Here is a 21,462-nt window from a genome sequence, read left to right on the forward strand (position 1 = left end):
TGGGGGGAGGGGTGGAGGACTATCAGTAAGCCTGATTTTATTTTTTATCACTTTTTTACAATTTAATTTTGTAATATTTACTGCATTTTTTTTTTTTAACAGCCCTGTTGGTGGGTTTTAGTGAGATATCAGGGGTCTGAACAGACCCCTGACATCTCCCCTTTGAGACAGAGAAAGAGTCTGAGGACACAGATTCTCCAGTCTCTTTCTCAGCACCTTCCGCATTGAAAATGAACAGGAGACATAGGCTCCTGTTCATTCATAAACTGAAGCAGAGTAACAGACAGTTTACTCAGCTCAGTTATCAAAGGACACAGGAGAGATTGCTTACTGTGTCAAATTCAGAAAAGGAAGGAGCCAGTAAATTACTTATTTACTGGCTCCTTCCTCCACTCCATCCTGACACATACCCCCGCAGTCGGCGGGAGAGGAGGGAGCCGGCTGCGGGGGATGAGGGGGGGTGGAGGAGGAGCACAGCGGGCCAGAGGAAGAGGACACAGGGGTCCGGAGAACACAGGGGCTGGAGGAGGACAACACGGTGGACATTGGGGGATGATCAGTGCAACGGGGGAAAATTGCAAGCACCGATCTCCCTGTATGGCCTTTTGGCTGACAGCTGCAGGAGGGAGAGAAGGTGAAGCGGCTGTCTGAAAAATAGGATTTTTTTTAACAGCTTACCTGTAAAATCCTTTTCTTTGAAGTACATCACGGGACACAGAGCCATAGTAGTTACTATGTTGGTTATAGGCCACCTTCAGGTGATGGAGACTGGCACGCCCTAAATTAAAAAGTGCACTCCCTATATAACCCCTCCCATTGGTGGGAGTACCTCAGTTTTGTAGCAAAGCAATACACATGCATACCAAGAAGGGAGGGACCTCTGTGTCCCATGATGTACTTCAAAGAAAAGGATTTTACAGGTAAAGAAAGAAAGCCTAAAAGAAAACCAATGCAGGCATCACATCTATAAAAAAAATTGGTAAGCAGCAATACATTACATTTTTGGTTTAATACTGCTTTAAGCCAGAGTAATACATCAATGATATGTAAACTGACCACATTGGTTACATCAGGCTTGCTGAATGCAGCAATGATAGATATGTTCAGCCTGCATAAACCTCTAGCTGTGACCTAGGGAGGAATTACTGTAGGATGGAAGCAGCTGTGCTCATTGTTCCCATGCATGTATGACATATATTATACTTTTTTCCCCCATTAAAAATACATTCAAGCTGAGCCCCTGATGCACCAACACACGTATTTTGCAAATACCTACATGAAAAATATATACTCCCTTGTCATAGTCTGAAAAATCATGGACTATAATGAAAAAGAAAACAAACCACAATTGGAGACCAAGTACATTAAACGTAGTGGACATTGCTTGTTGACTTTAATTAATGTCTCTGTGTTACTGCTATAAATAACGCAAACACACAATTTCTATTCTTCCATTCCTATTTCTGTTATTACTACTTTCTCCTCTAAAACCTTATTCCACCATACAGTAGTATTTAAGGACACACAAGCGCCTTTCTTCCTATGCTTACCTTGCGTGGCTGGAAATCATACTTCACACAGTGCTGGAACCCTTTTCCTTTTGATTTCAGGGAAGTGACTATCAAACAGTTACCCACAAAATGTGCAGAATAACCAACGCCTTTACTTGTGCGAAAGCTGAAACAAGAAGAGTCAGGTCATGAATTGCATTGAATTATAAAAACAAATCTTCATGTTCTTAGCTGCAACTTGCTCTAATTCAGCCCAAAAAAATCAATTAGGGCGTATATATAAAATACAGAAACAAAAGTATGGTACCACACAATGCCCATTCAGGTGTTAGGAAAATGTTAACTGATTGCCAATTCCCAATACCAACATTCCTCTGCACAAGTATGTATACATAAAACCACTTATTAAAACATGAAGTATGGAAATTAAGCATTTCATTTATTTTGATAATTTTCTGGATACTGTTAAACACCCCCCCCCCCCCCCCCCAAGTAGCTTCCCATGGGGTCCTGTGTGTGTGCATTAAGGTAAAAAATGTTTAGGCTTTAGAACCACTTTAAGAGGAAAAAAAAGCCACGGTCATGTTATGCTGCATTTCCGAGCCCTACCTCCTCTTCTGTTTACATCTGGTGGGTCCTTATTTGGGTGTCACTTAACACTGGCTGTCCAGCAGCAGGCTCCTCCCGGGATCAAGAAGAGTAGTGACGTCAGCAGGAGTGTGTAGTGGACCCACTTGTGAGGGACTATTAGCATTATTGGGTTAGCGGTTCCCCAGGCCCAGAAACAGTGGCCAACAGGATGGGTTAGAGTGGGGTAAAGGGAATGGTGGAGGGGGGGTGTTCATATTTTTCCTGGAGTGGGGCTTTAAAGTGGAACTAAACTCTATCCTTTCCAGCCAAGGGAGCTGACATTTTAGCTTCTGTTTAATTCGCTACTGCCATAGTGCTGTATATGTGATCAGTTATGACGCCAGCCAATTGATGGTTTGAGTTTGGTTGACAGTTGAGAGCACAAGCATATGTGACAGTTTGCATTCCCAGCATGCCGTAACTGTTTTTTGGAACTGTTAAATTGATGGGCTGAGTTATGCTTGAGGCTCGGTTCACACACCTAGTCGCCTGACAAGTCGCCTCCCGTTCTGTGCTATGGAACCGTTCTAAGGGGAGCGACGCAAGTCGCTCCGACTTAGAAAAAGGTTCCTGTACAACTTCGGGCGCGACTTGGGGCGACTTGCATAGACTTCTATACAGAAGTCGTTTTGCAAGTCGCCCGGGCAGTCGTGTGCAGGTCGCCTCGGTGAGACGACCTGCAAGTCGTGCCGCCTCTGGTGTGAACCGAGGCTAAGCCTAGGCTAAGGCTAGTTCATAGGCTTCACAAACCATTGCTTGAGCATCGCACAATGAAGAGTTGCATTATAATGGTTTAGCAATAGGTCTTGTGATCTACACGGAATGCAAAGATTTGTTGACAATGTTGATCCTACAGCCCAGATCACACAACCAAATTATAAGACTCTAGGTCATATGATTGTTTGCCATGCATACAAAAGTCATAGTCTTCAGCAAGGTTATTTTAAGAATTCAGTCATCTTTTACTACTCTTTTGATAAAAAACTGATGTAACATACATTTACTACATAACCTTTATCATAACCTTTAAAATATGCCCTGAAAACTTAAAAGTGCTGAAAAAAAAATAAAAATGTTCTGCATGCCTGTAGCTGTACAGAGAAAATATGTCAGTAAAAATGAAAAAGACATTGAATTTTAAAGAAGAATTCCAGGTATGGATAATTTATAGATAACTACAGTGGTCCAGTTTGGACCAATATGACTATGCATACCAGTGACATCACCACCCTGTCTCTCCACCTTGTCCAATCAGAAAACATTTGGAATTCATTCAGAAAATGCAAAGCAATCTCGGAATGGTGCTGGTGTTTTGCAGCAGGGAAGATGCTTGGCATAGGACCTGGAAGCAACTGGATTAGCGTGTAGTTCTGTGATTTCCAGCTTCCAGGGGTATCGGCCAGTTATGGTATACATAATTACATCCATAGCTGGAATTCTTCTTTAAATATGTCCCTAAAAAAGCTTGTTGACTGCATGCAATGCCGACTCCACTGGCTTCAATACTTTGGAGTTAATAAACCAAAATCAGAATGCAGATTGAGAAGATGAAAAACACAAGTATATTTGTTTTGAGATACTGACCAAAGCAAATAAGTAAACTATAGTTGCGCTGTAAGCAATAAATGTATAAAAGCTGCTTCTAGTACACACATGGGGTTTATAAAACTTCAACATGCTCCTTTCCTACTTTACAGTTGCATTTTCAGTAACAAAATGACAGCTACAACATTTCTCTCAGGACAAATTCTCTTTAAAAGCAGAATTAAACTTTGCTGCCCAATGTACCATCTATGTATTGAATGCTCTCAAATGTATTTCCATCTTGTGTGATTGGCTTAAGGCTTTCCCAGACATCTGCACAGAGGTAAAATCCAAATACAAGACATCTTGTGCAATAGTTTAATTTTTATGAATATAATTCTCTTCACAACTAAAGGGGTGCAGATATCAGATAATGAAGGCAAATATTTGGATTGATCATTCAGTTAGAGGAAGTAGATTGTACGACAAACGTCAAATTTTAGATGTAGCGTAGGATGGTAGGGCACTGGACACCCAGCAAATTGCACAATGGCAGTGCGCCCTCTCACCAAATAACCTGTGGTACAAACAGCAACTGCCCCCACCTAAAACTGGCAAGCAAGGAGCATATGGAAGGGCGTCGCATGAACTGTTAGACAGGACAACTCGGTTTGTTGAAGGGTGGCTGGTAAGTTGAGTTAGGAATTTTTATTTGTTTCTTGACATGCTTTGCCCCCATTCCACGTGTTACTTGCTTGTTAAGGCCAGTAATAGGTTGGGGCAGTTGCCATTGTTTGTAGCAATGATTGTTTAGCTTTACAGGCTAAGAATAGGATTGCTTTCTCCTGCCTTTGGAAGAAGCTTCCAGAGCTTAAGGATAGAGATGCAAATAGCCAGGCTGAATATTTATCATGCTCCAGTCAATCCCTGGAGAATAGTTTGAAGCACTGAAGAACTGGCTTCCTTCTCCACTGGGAGGATTCTAGAGCCTGATGGACTGTGCAGCTGTTCTAGAGGCCTCAGCGGTATGGAGCTGAGGTCCTAAATGTGGATCCGCCCAGAAGCTGATTACAGGGCTTATTTTTTTTTTTTTTTTTTTTACATCCTCTACCAATGCAAAAATGTACCATTTGTCTGTTTACATCCATTTTCGTCCCTTCCATTTTTTAAACAAATGAAAAATAGGGATTCTTCCGTTTAAAAAAACAGATGTTAACGGAGGCGGGCGTAAGCGGATGATCATCCGCTGACATCTGCTTGCCCACAGAAATACATTGGTGTCCTTTTTCATCTGTCAACGGATGGATGAAAAATGGACAATCGGAAAAACCCGTGTGAAAGGGGCCTTACAAAGTAACCAGATGCCAAAGAAGCGTGCTTCATGGTCTTCAGCTGTGAGGTCTTAGCCTAATCAGAAAGTTAACTCATGGTCTTCAGCTGTGGGGGGTTAGGCTGTCCAACAGTCATGTTTACTCAAGGAGAAGATTGCCCTCTAATTGCTATGTGCTAATCGTTGGAGTTATCCTATTTCCTAACCCCTCACCTGTTAAAGTTTCTTCAAGCAATACATTTTGGAAAGACATCCCTTAGACTGTGATTGGAGCCAGTGTGAATGTACTAGTGCTTGTGGTGGTGGCCATCTTCTGTACTATTAGGGAAGAAACAGCTATTGCAAGCGGCCCCTACAGGGACAGCACTACACATGTCTAGATTTCTCTTATTCAGCCCACTGGCTGTACAAACAAATGGATTTGGCCATCTACACTAAACAGTCGATAGGATTCAGTCATTGTTCCGCTGACAAACTTTCCACCATACTCCTTGAATTTTTTCAACCAAAGTCTGTTGAGCTTGGATGTTCTGACCAGGTCAACCACAACTTGAATTTTAGCCGATTCAGCAGGAAACAGATAACTTTTAAACTGTGTATGGACAGCTTTAAGGCATCAAAGATCTTCTTTAGACTATAGTTCTTCTATAAAAAGTGTCAACTGAATAAAAAACACACAGCTGCTTCTAGTTTACATACCGGGTTTATAAAACTCAAACACGTTCTTTTCCTACACACAAATCATCGAAGAGCAATTGTTTCAATGCCACAAACCCATTTACAAGCCATATTAATAGCTGCAGGCAGTTTAGCAGTACAGCGGGTGTATTACATTCACGATTGTGACAAAATAATAGAAAAATGTGATGCCAGCTGTGCAATAAATGTAAATTCAGAAAAAACATCATCCCAGTATGGACTTATAAAGGTCACAAGAGATGCCGACTAAATATCTCCAGGAATAGAAACAACTAATGACTACAGAGGAGAAAGCTCGCTACAGATATGTAAAAAGACTAGTAGTAAAGTGTCCATTTTCATCAAAACAGATTTACCATTCCTTAGACAAAAAAAGATTTACATAGTGCCAAATGATTTAGAGCCCAACTCCAAAAAATGTTTTCCTTCTTTTGGATAGAGTGAGAAAGAGCTAAAAAACCTCCATTTGGGGTTCTATTACTGTCTGTAATTCATTGTCGTTATTTCCCCTCACCACATGTGCTAGTGGCAAGATAAAGGATAAAGAAAAAAATAGTTAAGCCAGAGCTGGGGTTTTTTTTTTCCTTCAAATTATATAGATGAAAGAACAAAGTATCCATCAGAACAGAATACACCAAAAGAAAGGGAGTATTACAATATCATGCAAAATTGCAGAAATGCCAAGTAGTTTAATATCACTGATAACCATAATAGTTTCACCTTTCCAAGGATAAGATGGTGACCATGTACTTTATGCTCTAATGTGTAGGGGCGGAGACTTTACATTTTAAGAAGGAAGGAAACTAGAGAACAGAGACATAGGGGTCACCCGGGGGGGGGGGGGGGGGGTTCCAAAACAGAAAGCCGAAGAAGGGGGAGGGGGAGAGGAAGAGAGGGGAAGTGGGGGGCCAGAGTGATGAGTTGCGTGGGTAAAACTGTGCGAAGAATAGGTAGACCTCAATTCTCAAAGTAGCTCTCTAGGAGGGCCTTCTCTTCGCCCGAGTAAACAAACATATTTCAGTATACTCATGTTTTTGTATATCATTCTTGTCTATTTTGGCCAGTAAGTACCAGGTCTTCCAGGGTATAGATGTTCCTGGCCCTATTGAGCCACATAGCAATGGAAGGCGGATTGGAGTCTTTCCAACACAGAGTAACACCAGCTTTGGCGGCATAAGACCCCTTTCACACTGGGGTGGTGCAGGCATTAGTGGTGCTTTACCGCTGTTGGTGCTTTTAACCCCCGCTAGCGGCTGAATAAAGGGTTAATAGCGTCTGTGTTGCAGTATGTGGGTGCCCAAGTACTTCAGGGCAGAAGGCGCCCATTTAAAGTTAAAGTTTAGCTGTAAGGTGTGGCGCAAAGAGGTGGGCGGAGCGACACCCATCACCTCTAATTTGGTGTAATTTATTTTCATATTCAGAGCTGGGTTTTAACCACTTGATGAAAGGCCATTCAACAGAAACTGCACAAAAATACATATCATGGGCAGTGACTAAATGAAACAATAGTTAGCACAATTTACTAGGGATGCACCGATACTTTTTTTTTTTATGTAAAACATGTAAATGTATGTTAAAGATGTAAAAATATTAATGAACAAAGCAAGCCAAAAAAAAGTTATTATAATAATAGTTTTATAAAATAGAAGTGAACAAAAAAAAAAAAGTCAGCAGGAAAATAATAATTAAATGGAGAAGGAGAATAAGGAGTTAATTAAAGCTGATTAGAGTAAATTGCTTTAAACTGACTTCATCTGCAGATTGAAGTACATCCCTTTGATCTGTAGATGAAAAAACAGAAAGATACAAAAAGAAACAACATTTTCTTTTATCATTCTGTTTTAGCACTGAGCAATGTTGTTGATAAATGTTGCCCGGCTGCTTTTTTTTTTTTTTCTGACAGCAGTTCCAATTGCCAGACTTCAGTTTTATACTTCAGCTGAGCCCCAATGACAGCTGAAGGAGTCATTGGTTGTTAAGGACGCGAAAGCCCCGCTCCTTAACAACCGATAATTTCCATTTTTTTTTTGTTACGGTTCAGTTGTCAGTGGGGGAATCCTGGTGAAAGAACTGAGCCTGAAAATATCGGTTTAAGGTATTGGAGAATGTGTACCGATACTCAAATGCTTAGTATCGGCATCGGTATTGGTGCAACTCTACAATTTACAGATACTGTAACATGAATAAAAGGAAGAGGAACATGTTTCATGACAGGCTTATGGTTAGGGCCCACAAATAGGAGGTGGCAGAAAATATCAGGCCAGCGTACTGACTATAGAGTTAAAGGCAAACAGTGACCCAAGTATTAGAGCCGATTGGAAGATGACATTTGGAAACCGCATTTCATGCTGCATCACTTTACTAGCCTTAAAACTGAACTATCCATTTTGGGTATCAGAGCATTTTTGCATGAGTACTTATGCAAATGCTTAGTATCGGCACCGATACCAGTATCTGTATTGGTGCAACTCTAGTAAAAAAGTAAAAATGCACTCTTACAGTTGGGCTGTGCCTACACTACAAGAATGAAATGCTCAGTCTAGGGGACTTTGAAAAGCAGCTTTACTTTCCTGATCCTCTGCATTACTAGACTGATCCTTGTAGCCTCTTCTACCCAGCACTCTGGCAATCTAAGATCCTCTGACACTAACAAGAATGACACAGGGCCCATAGCCCTGTAATGGACATGAGAACACTGATGAACAGTCCACTGCCGGAGTATGGGGAAGCGAAAAACTGGGATCAGCTGTTTGTAGCCTCAACCATAAAAAAACAAAAAAACTGTACATTAACTTTTACGAACAACATAAATTACAAGCTCCTGGTTGGAGCTTGTAAAGCCAACACGCTGCACATATGCGTTCCTGGGTGGGCAAAGACCAAGCTGCTGAAAATGGCACTTGGTCGTGAGAAAACATTGGTAGCCAGAGAACACGGCTTTACACCACTGTGACAGCCAAACACAGTGGTCACATGATCGCCGCTCTTTCCTGCTCTCCTGGGTGTTAAGAACTTTTAAAGGGATGCCAAGATGGGCAGGCTGGAAGGGGTTAACAGCACTATACAGTAAAATAAAAATTTTAATCCCTTCAAAAATATGGTTACTACCTAGCTGCACAATTCTTGCCTGTCACTACCAACCGGAAAATTTTCTAAGGCCTGTATTTTACAGGCATTTGCCCCTAAATGCCTTCCATGTTAGCCTATGTGTCCATGCACACATAGGCATTTAGAGGCAGGGGTGTTTAGGGACAGAAATCTAAATACACAAAAATCAAATTCAGGACAGGAACCTTTGGGCAGAAAAAACGCCTGGCGTGCCTAAACACTAGGCATGTTTAGCACTTAAGTGTTTATTCATTTCAATGGCCATAATAAATGAATATTCTGGCCAATGAAAAGAAAAAAATGCCCAGACCCTTAATGCACCTGAACGCACCTAAATGCAGCTTTGGGCACATTTTTAATGCTGTTTTGCTCTAGCTAGGAAAAAGGCGTTCAGAAGAGCCTAGTGTGCATGAGGTCTAACAAGTAATGTTCATGCATGGATAAAAAAGTTAGTGTTAGGTCATTGCAGAAATAAAATTGGGGTTCGGCAATAGGCTCATAATTACTGTATCCTAGGCCAAAAGCTGTGATTAAATGACAGGCCAAGGGTACAGACTTAAGGGTAAAGGAAATAGGATCAACACTTTGGAGATTTAATGAAAAATTGTCTAGCTGTATAATGCAGTAAAAACAAATGATACATCGCAAGGTAGTACTTGCGCAGAGAATGAGTCATTCAGCTGTTCTGCAAACATTGATTCCCTGAAGCTATGATCATAGGGCTCCATGAAAAGCAGAGATGTACTAAAAACGTCACAGCATCCCCATATCAGCTCAGAACAGCGGGCACAGGAGACATGTTTTCTGTACTAGTACTGATATGATATATGATGAGGCATGCAAGGGGTCTGTCTCATTAAACACTTGCAGGATTGGACCAACCAGAATATACTAAATATTTAAAGGAAAACATGGCTGTAATAGTACCTGTAACTTGTTATATTGTCAAGAAAGTGAAACTACACTAGCAAGTAAATGGCAGAAAACCATGCCAAGCTTTAGATGCACTACTCACCAATAGAGGTAAGGTTTATCCTTGTCAACATTTATATTATTTAATGGATCCATACGAAACCACGTGTTCAGAGTGAAACCATTTTGATAAGGCCACTTGGCAATGGGAGGCAGCGCAATAGCCTACAAGATACGGAATAAGAAACAAAAAAATGTTACATATAACAGCAACTTCAATGGCCTTACAATAAGGTATAGATATGTGCAGGATATGTATGTATGCTCTAATGTGCACTAGAAATATTTAGGGAAGACCGATTGTTCTACTGTGGCAAATTTGCCCTGTTACCTGTATCTAAAAGTAGAACATTTATTTCTAGATGACAACTTGATGTAGAACTGACCAACTCAAGATACTATGTACAATCATTCACCATTGCCCACTGGGCACTTAAACCCCCTTCCTAACTAGATCAATTTTCAGCTTTCAGTGCTCTCACATTTTGAATGACAATTACTCAGTCATGCAACACTGTACCCATATGACATTTTTGTTCTTTTTCACACAAATCAAGCTTTCTTTTGCTGGTATTTAATCACTGCTGGATTTTTTATTTTTTGCGCTATAAATGAAAAAAGACTGAAAATTTTGTTAAAAAAAAATGCATTTTTCTTCATCCTCGTTATAAAATTTTGCAAATTAGTAATATTCTTCATAAATTTTGGCCAAAAGGAAATTGGTAGAAGGTTGGTTGGCAACAAGAAGTGCTGCATTTCACATTAGACATGTTTTACTATTCAAGAACTCTTCTAAATATCATTAATATCCAAAAAGGACAGATAAATCTGCATAAGTTTAGATAAATTAAATTCTCTTCTGTAAGCAATATTTACTAAAGCAATAAAAGCTAGGCATGCACAGTATCTCACAAAAGTGAGAACACCTTTCACACTTTTGTAAATATTTTATTATATCTTTTCATGTGACAACACTGAAGAAATGACACTTTGCTACAATGTAAAGTAGTGAGTGTACAGCTTGTATAACTGTGTAAATTTGCTGTCAAAATAACTCAATACACAGCCACTTATGTCTAAACCGCTGGCAACAAAAGTAAAGTACACCCCTAAGTAAAAAAAAAAAAAAATGTCCAAATTGGGCCCAAAGTGTCAATATTTTGTGTGGCCACCAACTTTTTCCAGCACTGCCTTAACCCTCTTGGGCATGGAGTTCACCAGAGCTGGTGGATGTTAGAGACCTTGCACTCCTCCTTCCGTTTGAGGATGCCCCACAGATGCTCAATAAGGTTTAGGTCGGGAGACATTCTTGGCCAGTTCATCACCTTCTTTAGCAAAGAAGTGGTCACCTTGGAGGTGTGTTTGGGGTCGTTATGTTGGAATACTGCCCTGCGGCCCAGTCTCCAAAGGGAGGGGATCATGCTCTGCTTCAGTATGTCACAGTACATGTTGGCATTCATGGTTTCCTCAATGAACTGTAGCTCCCCAGTTTCGGCAGCACTCATGCAGTCCCAGACCATGACACTCCCACCACCATGCTTAACTGTAGGCAAGACACACTTGTCTTTGTACTCCTCACCTGGTTGACGCACACACGCTTGACACCATCTGAATCAAATAAGTTGGTCTCATCAGACCACAGGACATGGATCCAGTAATCCATGTCCTTAGTCTGCTTGTCTTCAGCAAACTGTTTGTGGGCTCTCTTGTGCATCATCTTTAGAAGAGGCTTCCTTCTGGAACAACAGTCATGCAGACCAATTTGATGCAGTGTGTGGCATATGGTCTGAGCACTGACAGGCTGACCCCCCACCCCTTCAACCTCTGCAGCAATGCTGGCAGCACTCGTATTTCCCAAATACATCATCTGGATAGGATGCTGAGCACGTGCACTCAACTTCTTTGGTCGACCATGGTTAGGCCTGTTCTGAGTGGAACCTGTCCTGTTAAACTGCTGTATGGTCTTGGCCACCATGCTGCAGCTCAGTTTCAGGGTCTTGTAAATCTTCTTATAGCCTAGGCCAACTTTATGTAGAGCAACAATTCTTTTTTTTAGATCCTCAGAGAGCTCTTTGCCATGAGATGCCATGTTGAACCTCCAGTAAGAGAGTGAGAGTGATAACACCAAATTTAACAGACCCGCTCCCCATTTACTCCTGAGACCTTGTAACCCTAACGAGTCACATGACACAGGGGAGGGAAAATGGCTAATTAGGCCCAATTTGGACATTTTCACTTAGAGGTGTACTCACTTTTGTTGCCAGCAGCTTAGACAATAAAGGCTGTGTGTGGAGTTATTTTGAGGGGACAGCAAATTTACACTGTTACAAGCTGTACACTCACTACTTTACATTGTAGCAAAGTTTCATTCCCTCAGAGTTGGTTCACACTGAGGCAGCACGACTTCCAGCGCGACTGCCTCAGACGACTTTAACACGATTGCATCGGCGACTTGCAAAACGACTTCTATATAGAAGTCTATGCAAGTCGCCTCAAAGTAGTACAGGAACCTTTTTCTAAGTCGGAACGACTTGCGTCGCTCCGATTAGAACGGTTCCATTGTACAGAACGGGTCGCTACTTGTCAGGCAACTAAGCCGCCTGACAAGTCGTCCTAGTGTGAATCGGCTCTCAGTGTTGTCACATGAAAATATATAAAATATTTACAAAAATGTGACGGGTGTACTCACTTTTGTGAGATACTGTACCTTTGCAGAGCCTGATGAGGAACAGGAGGAGCCAAGGGACCCTGAGTTTCCCATCATGCAAAATGTGTCTTGCCTGAGAATTCATCACAGTGGCCTGCCCCTTCCTAATCCCGAAACCCCTACTGGTCTTCCAACATTAGGGCCAAAGACAAACAGAGCTTCAGAAGGTGAGAGAGCATAGGTCAGCTCCCAACTTTCTCAGAAAAGTCAAGATTTGCACCTCGAGATTTGGGGCTCCCATTGACCTCTGTTAAGGCAAACACAAGCATCTGAATATGTCTGCTATGTATTTTTGATGCAGGAAGTACTTGCCATAAGTGACCGGTGACCAAAGGACCAGAAGTAGGTTTGTTTTGTTTTTTTTGTTTTTTTTGCAACATGCATGCAGAAAAGATCTACTGAAAATAAATCTGATCAAAGATTGTTAATATTTAAAAATAAATTGTAATCATATATGTACACGAGGTCGGTCATGTCTCTTCATTGTACAAGAAGCACCCTTCCTTACAGAAAAGGTCTGCCTGATTAAAAATAAACTCAAGTCTTTCTGAATGAAAAAGGATTCTGTAGTCTCTAATAATTCAGAACCACCCACAGCCATCTTTGCCTAGGCTGTAAACATATTGGGGATCAAAGAAGCATTTCTTATTTATAGCATGAAAGTTAAAGGGATTGTAAAGTCAGAAGTTTTTTTATCTTAATGCATTCTATGCATTAAGATAAAAAGCCTTCTGTGTGCAGCAGCCGCCCTAGCACCCCCTAATACTTACCTGAGCCCCATCTCTGTCCAGCGATGTCCACGAGTAATTCTGCCTTCTTGGACTCTCCCACCTGATTGGCTGAGACACACCAGTGCCATTGGCTCCCGCTGCTGTCAAAGTCAGCTAGCCAAACAGGAGAGAGAGGTGGCAGGCCCAAACCTGGGCTCCGTGTCTGAATGGACACAGGGAGCTGTGACTCGGCTTGGCTCGGGTGCCCCCATAGCAAGTTGCTTGCTGTGGGGGCACTCGACAGGAGGGAGGGGCCCGGAGAGCCAAAGAGGGACCCGAAAAGAGGAGGAACTGGACTGCTCTGTGCAACTCCACTGCACAGAGCAGGTAAGTATAACATGTTTGTTATTTTTATGGAAAAAAAAAAAGACTTTACAAATCACTTTAAAGTGGAACTTTAGGCAGAACAGTTTTGCTAGATCACTTCACGCTCGCCCCTTTTGCAAAATAAGTACCTATACTATTATAAATCCAGTAAAACATTGTATCACCCTGCTTGCACATGCTCAGTTGCACTTTATTTTTTGGCACTGTGCCAAAAATGTTGAGGCCGATTGTTGCCTAAATATTTACTGTCACCAAGGGATCTGGGCTTCAGCAAAATGGCAGTCAAGAGGAAACAGGAGCAGTGATGGAGGCAATTTACAGCACACGCTAATTTTGGTAACATAAATTTCAATGTGGAATGTATGTCCCTTGCTAAAGAACATTTTTTTTTTTTTATCAAGTTGTTATGGGTAAAGTTCCACTTTAATTGGTATTGTGTCGGTCCAATGCTGCAGCTGTCCCCTGCCGACTGAGAACCAAACACCGCTTATTGCTTGGTTCTTAGGGCTCCGGGAGCAGAAAGCCGGTGACTGTCAATCACCGCTGATTGCTATGTGCCCCCCCCCCCCACATTTACTGGAGAGCCAAGGAGAGGGTGGGAGTGGCTGGCTTAGGCTCTTAGGAGCTCGCTGAGAGGCTGAGCCAGGTTCTTGTCCAGGGTTGTGCGTGGATCCCAACCATATTGTCACGATCTTTCTCGAGCTTGGACTGGCTCCGTGACGTCAGCGGACAGCAAGCTTCAGCCCGCTGTCTGATGAAAAGGGGTCACAGGACTGCAGAACAAACTGCACTCCTGCGATCCACAGGACAAGTACAGCCAAACAAGCTTTAAGAATACCTTCTTGTATAGAATTTTTATTTTTCAAGCCAGAGTTTAGTGTCCTTTTAAGCACAGTTTACAGCCTTGCCCAGTTTACCTGTGAACTATGGAACCCCTCCCTCCCATGTTATGGAGAAGGGACATGGCTGCTTCTCTATAGAGTACAATTAGAGTTGTCAGTTTAGGGTAGGTAGGGTGTTACTGGCAGGAATTTCCTATTGTTGTTTTTAGGGTTAGATACACTTTACATGCAAGCCCTTTAACCTCTTAGTAACACAGGCCCAATATCGCATCTCAGTAGACACTTACTGCAGCGCTCCGTCCTGGGAAATTGAAGAAGGTGTCGGGTCCATGTCTCTGTGGCATCTGATTGAGGACTGATAACAATTTAACCGCATGCCTCGGCTGTCAAAAAGGGAAAGAGGAGCAAATGAGAAGTTATACCAGTTCTGACACGTGTTTATAAACAGCAATGGATTGCTGAATACTTAATTGAATATCAGCTATTGAGGCTTCTTTAAAGAAATGTTCCATTAGCATGAGGAAGACGCTTAATTTGAAATGCCTCTAGAGACAAATGATGGTAAATAAAAGCTCTAATGCACTGGCAAAGATTGCTGGTCTCTGACCACAGCTTACCCAGATTCCATTTTCTCCCCGCAGCATGCTGAACAGAAGCTTCAGCTCCTTGACGGTGATACTGTAGCTGGCCAGCACTCCCAACATGTCCACCAGAAGATCTTAAAAGGAGATAAAAAAACATTAACTCAACCTCTGCCTGCCAACTCATAACCCCACTCCTACCCCTGTGGGGTGTCCTGCTGACACGTTCACATAATTTCAACATATCAAAATCATCTTTCATTTTCCCTTTATTCTGCCTCAGTCTCAGATTTTACAGCCAAGTACACCAGCACATTCTCATGAAGCCTCACTGGGAGATCAAAGGGTCAGAAAGACATTCAGAGGCAGTAATATCCCAGAAGACAACAGTCTGGGATCAAATGCAATTTGACACATTCCTTTCCAAAACATAAAAAATATTACACATAGTATATTAAAGCAGATTTTCTTCAATTCGATCAACCCAGACAGAATAGCAGACTATTCAGCTTTGCAGAATTTATCCTATAGTTGCCTCTTGAAAACGTTTAGCCTAAGGACCAGTTCACACCATTTCTGCATTACGGATGCATTTCTGCATGCACGTTTTGGTGAGTTTTGGTGCGTTTTTTAGGCTTTCCAGATCGTCCCCCCCCACTTAATTGAGGACATGTGCATTCCACATTCCATACAAAAAAAAATGCAACATGTTCTACTTTTGTCGACTACACAGGAACATACTGCGCTGGTGTGAACTAGGGCCATTGAAATCCATGTTAAACACTGTCCATACGCATTTGATGCAGAATAAAAATGCACTGGACTACATCGGGTGTGAACCAGGCCTTAAAGCCAATCTCCTGCTAAAATGTTTTTCTCTATAGTGTGTATAAGAGTCAAAACTTGTAAGTTTATATTGCCGTCTTTGTACTCTTTGGGGAATTTTTTTTGCACTTCCAGTCTCTGTGACACTCATACAAGAATAAGGTGTTCAACCAGCGTCAATGGGACAAGAAAGCACAGACAGGTTCTAGCTCTTCCTCATTTCACTAAAAATTGTGTTTATATCTGTTGGAAAGATGTAAATCCCCAGTGGTGTACTTAGGGGTGGGTGTCTGTAAGACCCCAATTTTTTTTTTATTTCTGTGGCTGTAAACAACACTATGTCTCTTGGTTGCTAACCAATACTAGGCAGTGGCAGCTTTCTTATGTCCCAACCACTTTGCAGATGCCCGACTCGTCCCTCGAGTCTGTACAGAGCCCTATGTGCATGTGATATGACAATATATCCAATCAGTTGAATATTGTTTTATCACAAAATCCTGGTCATATTTCACCAGGTAAGACCAAATGAACACAATCAATACCATTTAGCAAGTATAGATCTAGTCTGTGGTGCAGAGATGGTATTATTTAGGTCTTGCAGCAAGCAAATGTCCCTCAAGGGCTGTAACACCGTGGGGTAAATAAGTACTTTTAGGAATTTAGAGCGAGAAGGATTGACAGGGACAGGAAGACAGATCCATAGGTTATAATGGTGTTCTGTCGTACAAGTTCCTGAGTCTTACCTAATGTGCAATTTCACATATTTAGTGTAGGAGTGCCTGGGCTGCAATAATTCTACCAAGTACCTATTCAGTGCTAACCTTTAGAGCACATTTTTTTTCACTAATGGCTTAAAAAAAACAAAAAAACGAATATTCATATGCAGAAGATTTCGGAATGGTCTCTGGTCATCTATTTTAAGCATGTGAACAGCCAGCTGCTTTCATTACCTCCAGCAAGAACCATTATTAATCGAACAAATTATGCAAAGGGACAGCAATAGCAGATCAAAGGTCACAAATCTTAATTTATGACTAGTACTCAACTACAATAATGGTGGATCAAATTCATCATGCAATGACCCCAATTATTTAATCAATTTGCTCATTTAGAACAATTAGTTCTTCTTTGCACAGTGTGGTCTCTCAATCGGTGGTGCTCAAATCCAGTTCTCTAAGGCTGCCAACAGTGCATGTTTTTCATTTTCTAAAATTATTTCAAAAGGTGAAATAATTGAAGAGCAATTCCAGGCAACAAAAGAAACCAGTCAACGATCTACTAATACAATTCAGACAATTAATTTATCTTGGCTTGCTGTAACAGTAACCACATTTAAAATATCCAAGGTAAGTTTAAATCTGATTGGTGAATGCAAGAAAATGTCTTACTGGTGACATTTTTAGGGTATTAAAGTGGGCCTTAAATCAAAAAGTGAAGAGTTTCAATGTTACATGGGACATTTAGAAATGGTAACTCCCTACCCTGAAAAATGTACCTTTTGTCTGGAATGTCTCCTAAAAACTAGCATTGCACATCTTGTGCCTATAGGTTTCCTCATGCCTTGAGCCTCATAGCTGTAAGCTGCTTGTATAGCTGCAGATCTAAGACAGGGTTTCTCAACCATGGTTCCATGGAACCCTAGGGTTTGTCCAGAGGTTGCTAGGGGTTCCTTGAGCAATGAGCAATTTCTTCCCTTCAGATAAGTTTCCACTGACACTATTGATTATTTTTTAAGCCATCTGTAAGGTAAGTGTAAGGAGCATTCTTCCCACTGACCATCACACTAATGTATCATGAGTTGTAGATTTATTCATTTAGCATCGGTTCCCTGAACCCAGAAAATAATTTCAAGAGTTCATTCCTATGTGTTGAAAAGGTTGAGTAAAGCCTAGTACAGAGTCAGAAATTCAGACGAAAATACCGCTTTGGAAGCGATTATACGACAATCTGATCATTAGTACACTTATGCCTATAAACTTGCTTGCTGCTCCACTCAGATTCACCGTTTAAATGTGTCAGGAGTGGTGTCAAACGTCTGACCATTGTAACCCAAGCGCTATAGCTACTACACAAATGTGAGTGGATTCAATTCATTACATAGATCCATATTACTTGTATCATTGCCCAATGATGCGTTTTCTTATTTATTTCATGCGAATCATCATGTAAGCGGTGAATCTGAGTGGAGCAGCAAGCAAGTTTATAGGCATAAGATTGGACAGTATTTCCCTATAGGACTGATTCCACCTATTAATTTGCGGGGATTCATTGCCTATCCACTATTTGGTTTATTGTTTTTGCTTTGGCAGTTTATGGCTAACTTTACACATAGGGGCTATTTGATACCCATTTTTTGTGTATAATTATTATTTATTTATTTAATTGTATAGCACCTATATTATATATTGGATTATTATTATGGTTCACTGTGGGCATACTTACCAATCATTCATTTAGCAGGGTGTGAGGTTGATCTTAGCGTACCAATAAATTTATATTTTATTTTCAGTCACGGTGTTAGAGCACTAACAGATTGGTTGCAGCTTGCATCATTTAGTTATTTTTCACTATTTGCACTTATCTATATCAGCGCTTTGGTATCTTTCGTTATATAATGCATGTTATGTGTGTTGGTACGATGCAGTGAAAATTATTATAAAAATGGCACCCCAATGCACCTTTCTTTATAAAACCACTTGTGTTGCAATGCAATCACACTTTTGTGCAATTTGTTGCGTGAGGCAGCCCAATGAAATGCAATGGCTGCCTTACTGCAACTCACAAGAACTAGCTATAAATTGCACATTCTAACGCACTGCAACAATGTGAAAGGTTCTTTAGGGGACTCTTGAAGAACTAGTGCACTACAGCATAATTTTGGCTGGAGTCTACCTTTAATATTGCTGTCTTTTTTATTTTTAAGGCAACTTTATTGTTTACAGAGAAACAGAAATGGTACAAACTCAAACAATGCTCATTCAGAAATAACAAGCAACATACAGTGGCTTGCGAAAGTATTCGGCCCCCTTGAACTTTTCAACCTTTTGCCACATTTCAGGCTTCAAACATAAAGATATAAAATTTTTATTTTTTGTGAAGAATCACCAACAAGTGGGACACAATTGTGAAGTGGAACGAAATCTTTTGGATTTTTGAAACTTTTTTAACTAATAAAAAAATGAAAAGTGGGGCGTGCAAAATTATTCGGCCCCCTTGCGTTAATACTTTGTAGAGCCACCTTTTACTGCGATTACAGCTGCAAGTCGCTTGGGGTATGTCTCTATCAGTTTTGCACATCGAGAGACTGAAATTCTTGCCCATTCTTCCTTGCAAAACAGCTCGAGCTCAGTGAGGTTGGATGGAGAGCGTTTGTAAACAGCAGTTTTCAGCTCTTTCCACAGATTCTCGATTGGATTCAGGTCTGGACTTTGACTTGGCCATTCTAACACCTGGATACGTTTATTTGTGAACCATTCCTTTGTAGATTTTGCTGTATGTTTGGGATCATTGTCTTGTTGGAAGATAAATCTCCGTCCCAGTTTCAGGTCTTTTGCAGACTCCAACAGGTTTTCATCCAGAATGGTCCTGTATTTGGCTGCATCCATCTTCCCCTCAATTTTAACCATCTTCCCTGTCCCTGCTGAAGAAAAGCAGGCCCTAACCATGATGCTGCCACCACCATGTTTGACAGTGGGGATGGTGTGTTGAGTGTGATGAGCTGTGTTGCTTTTACGCCAAACATATCGTTTTGCATAGTGGCCAAAAAGTTCGATTTTGGTTTCATCGGACCAGAGCACCTTCTTCCACATGTTTGGTGTGTCTCCCAGGTGGCTTGTGGCAAACTTTAGACGAGACTTTTTATGGATATCTTTGAGAAATGGCTTTCTTCTTGCCACTCTTCCATAAAGGCCAGATTTGTGCAGTGTACGACTGATTGTTGTCCTATGGACAGACTCTCCCACCTCAGCTGTAGTTCTCTGCAGTTCATCCAGAGTGATCATGGGCCTCTTGGCTGCATCTCTGATCAGTCTTCTCCTTGTCTGAGCTGAAAGTTTAGAGGGACAGCCAGGTCTTGGTAGATTTGCAGTGGTCCGATACTCCTTCCATTTCAAAATGATCGCTTGCACAGTGCTCCTTGGGATGTTTAAAGCTTGGGAAATATTTTTGTATCCAAATCCGGCTTTAAACTTCTCCACAACAGTATTACGGACCTGCCTGGTGTGTGCCTTGGTCTTCATGATGCTCTCTGCGCTTTCAACAGAACCCTGAGACTATCACAGAGCAGGTGCATTTATACAGAGACTTGATTACACACAGGTGGATTCTATATATCACCATCAGTCATTTAGGACAACATTGGATCATTCAGAGATCCTATGGAGTGAGTTTTCTGCACTGAAAGTAAAGGGGCCGAATAATTTTGCACGCACCACTTTTCAGTTTTTTAATTGCTAAAAAAGTTTAAAATATCCAATCGATTTCGTTCCACTTCACAATTGTGTCCCACTTGTTGGTGATTCTTCACAAAAAATGTATCTTTATATCTTTATGTTTGAAGCCTGAAATGTGGCAAAAGGTTCAAAAGTTCAAGGGGGCCGAATACTTTCGCAAGCCACTGTATGTTCAAAATGTCCATTCAATATACTAATATTACTCTCTTTACACTTGTTACTAATGTATGCAGATGTGCTCCTAGGTGGTAGTGTGGATATCATGCCCTGTTGCCAGCCCTTGAGTGACAAAGGTGAGCACTACTGCGAAGAGTTTCTGTAACAGGCAAGACACAAAAGAAGACAACAAATGCACTAAAAGCCAATCTAACTGATGCTGATCAAGAAAGGTCTACAATCTATATATATATATATATATATCTATATCTATATCTATCTATATCTATATCTATATCTATATATATATATATATATGCTTCATTCAACTTTAAAGATGTCCAAATAAATTCTTGCCGCCCATGTTCGATCAATGAGAAAACAAATCAGATTTTTCTACACGAGAAGCAAAATAGGCCCATGAGGATTGCACTCAAACACTGAGACTAGCAGAAAAAGCAGGAAAAAAGAATGTCTCTTGATTTGGAAGACACATAACAGAATTCCATAATATTTGTGGGTGGGCAAGAGGTTAAAGATCAGGAAAGCAGTCGGACATCCAAAAACCATGAAAGTCCTGTGAAAGTTTTATGTGATTGTGAGCACAAGTAAAACATGGTTCCCAAGACATGCATGGCTCAACCTTCCAGTCAGCCACATGTAAAATCTATGACAATCAAAAAATGCTTCATAGAGAATTGCATCTCTAGAGCAGCCTTTTTTTCAACTATTGTGCCCAGGCACCCTGGGGTGCTTTGAGGTTTCTTCAGGGGTGCTTTGGCAAAATGCCTAAAAATTGTATACAAGATGGCGTGTATACAATCTATCCGTAGGTAATCAGGCCATAAATATAGCAAGGATGTATTAACATGTATTGCATGTATTAACGCAACTCAAATTGCCAAATTCAAAACTGAATTTTTATCTATCGTTGGCTCTGCCCATCAGAGAGGCCTTATAGATCAAGATCTCTACAATTACCTAAACAGGCGACTTTCTACGCCCTACCTAACGTTCACAAACACCCGA

General features: G+C 41.0%; 1 protein-coding gene across 9 annotated transcripts in view; it reads right to left on the reverse strand.

Annotated features, from left to right (window-relative positions):
* Positions 1 to 21,462, reverse strand: part of NBEA (neurobeachin) — a 919,734-nt gene that overhangs the window by 691,073 nt on the left and 207,199 nt on the right. For all 9 annotated transcript variants that reach the window (XM_073613318.1, XM_073613319.1, XM_073613325.1 and 6 more), the window contains exons 3-6: positions 15,038 to 15,138; positions 14,708 to 14,803; positions 9,818 to 9,939; positions 1,551 to 1,677 (exon numbers count right to left, since the gene is read on the reverse strand). In XM_073613318.1, the coding sequence (XP_073469419.1) occupies positions 1,551 to 1,677; positions 9,818 to 9,939; positions 14,708 to 14,803; positions 15,038 to 15,138 (446 nt within the window). The remainder of the gene's footprint in view (positions 1 to 1,550; positions 1,678 to 9,817; positions 9,940 to 14,707; positions 14,804 to 15,037; positions 15,139 to 21,462) is intronic.

This window comes from Aquarana catesbeiana, linkage group LG02, assembly GCF_042186555.1.
Source record: "Aquarana catesbeiana isolate 2022-GZ linkage group LG02, ASM4218655v1, whole genome shotgun sequence".
NCBI classification, from domain to species: Eukaryota; Metazoa; Chordata; class Amphibia; order Anura; family Ranidae; genus Aquarana; species Aquarana catesbeiana.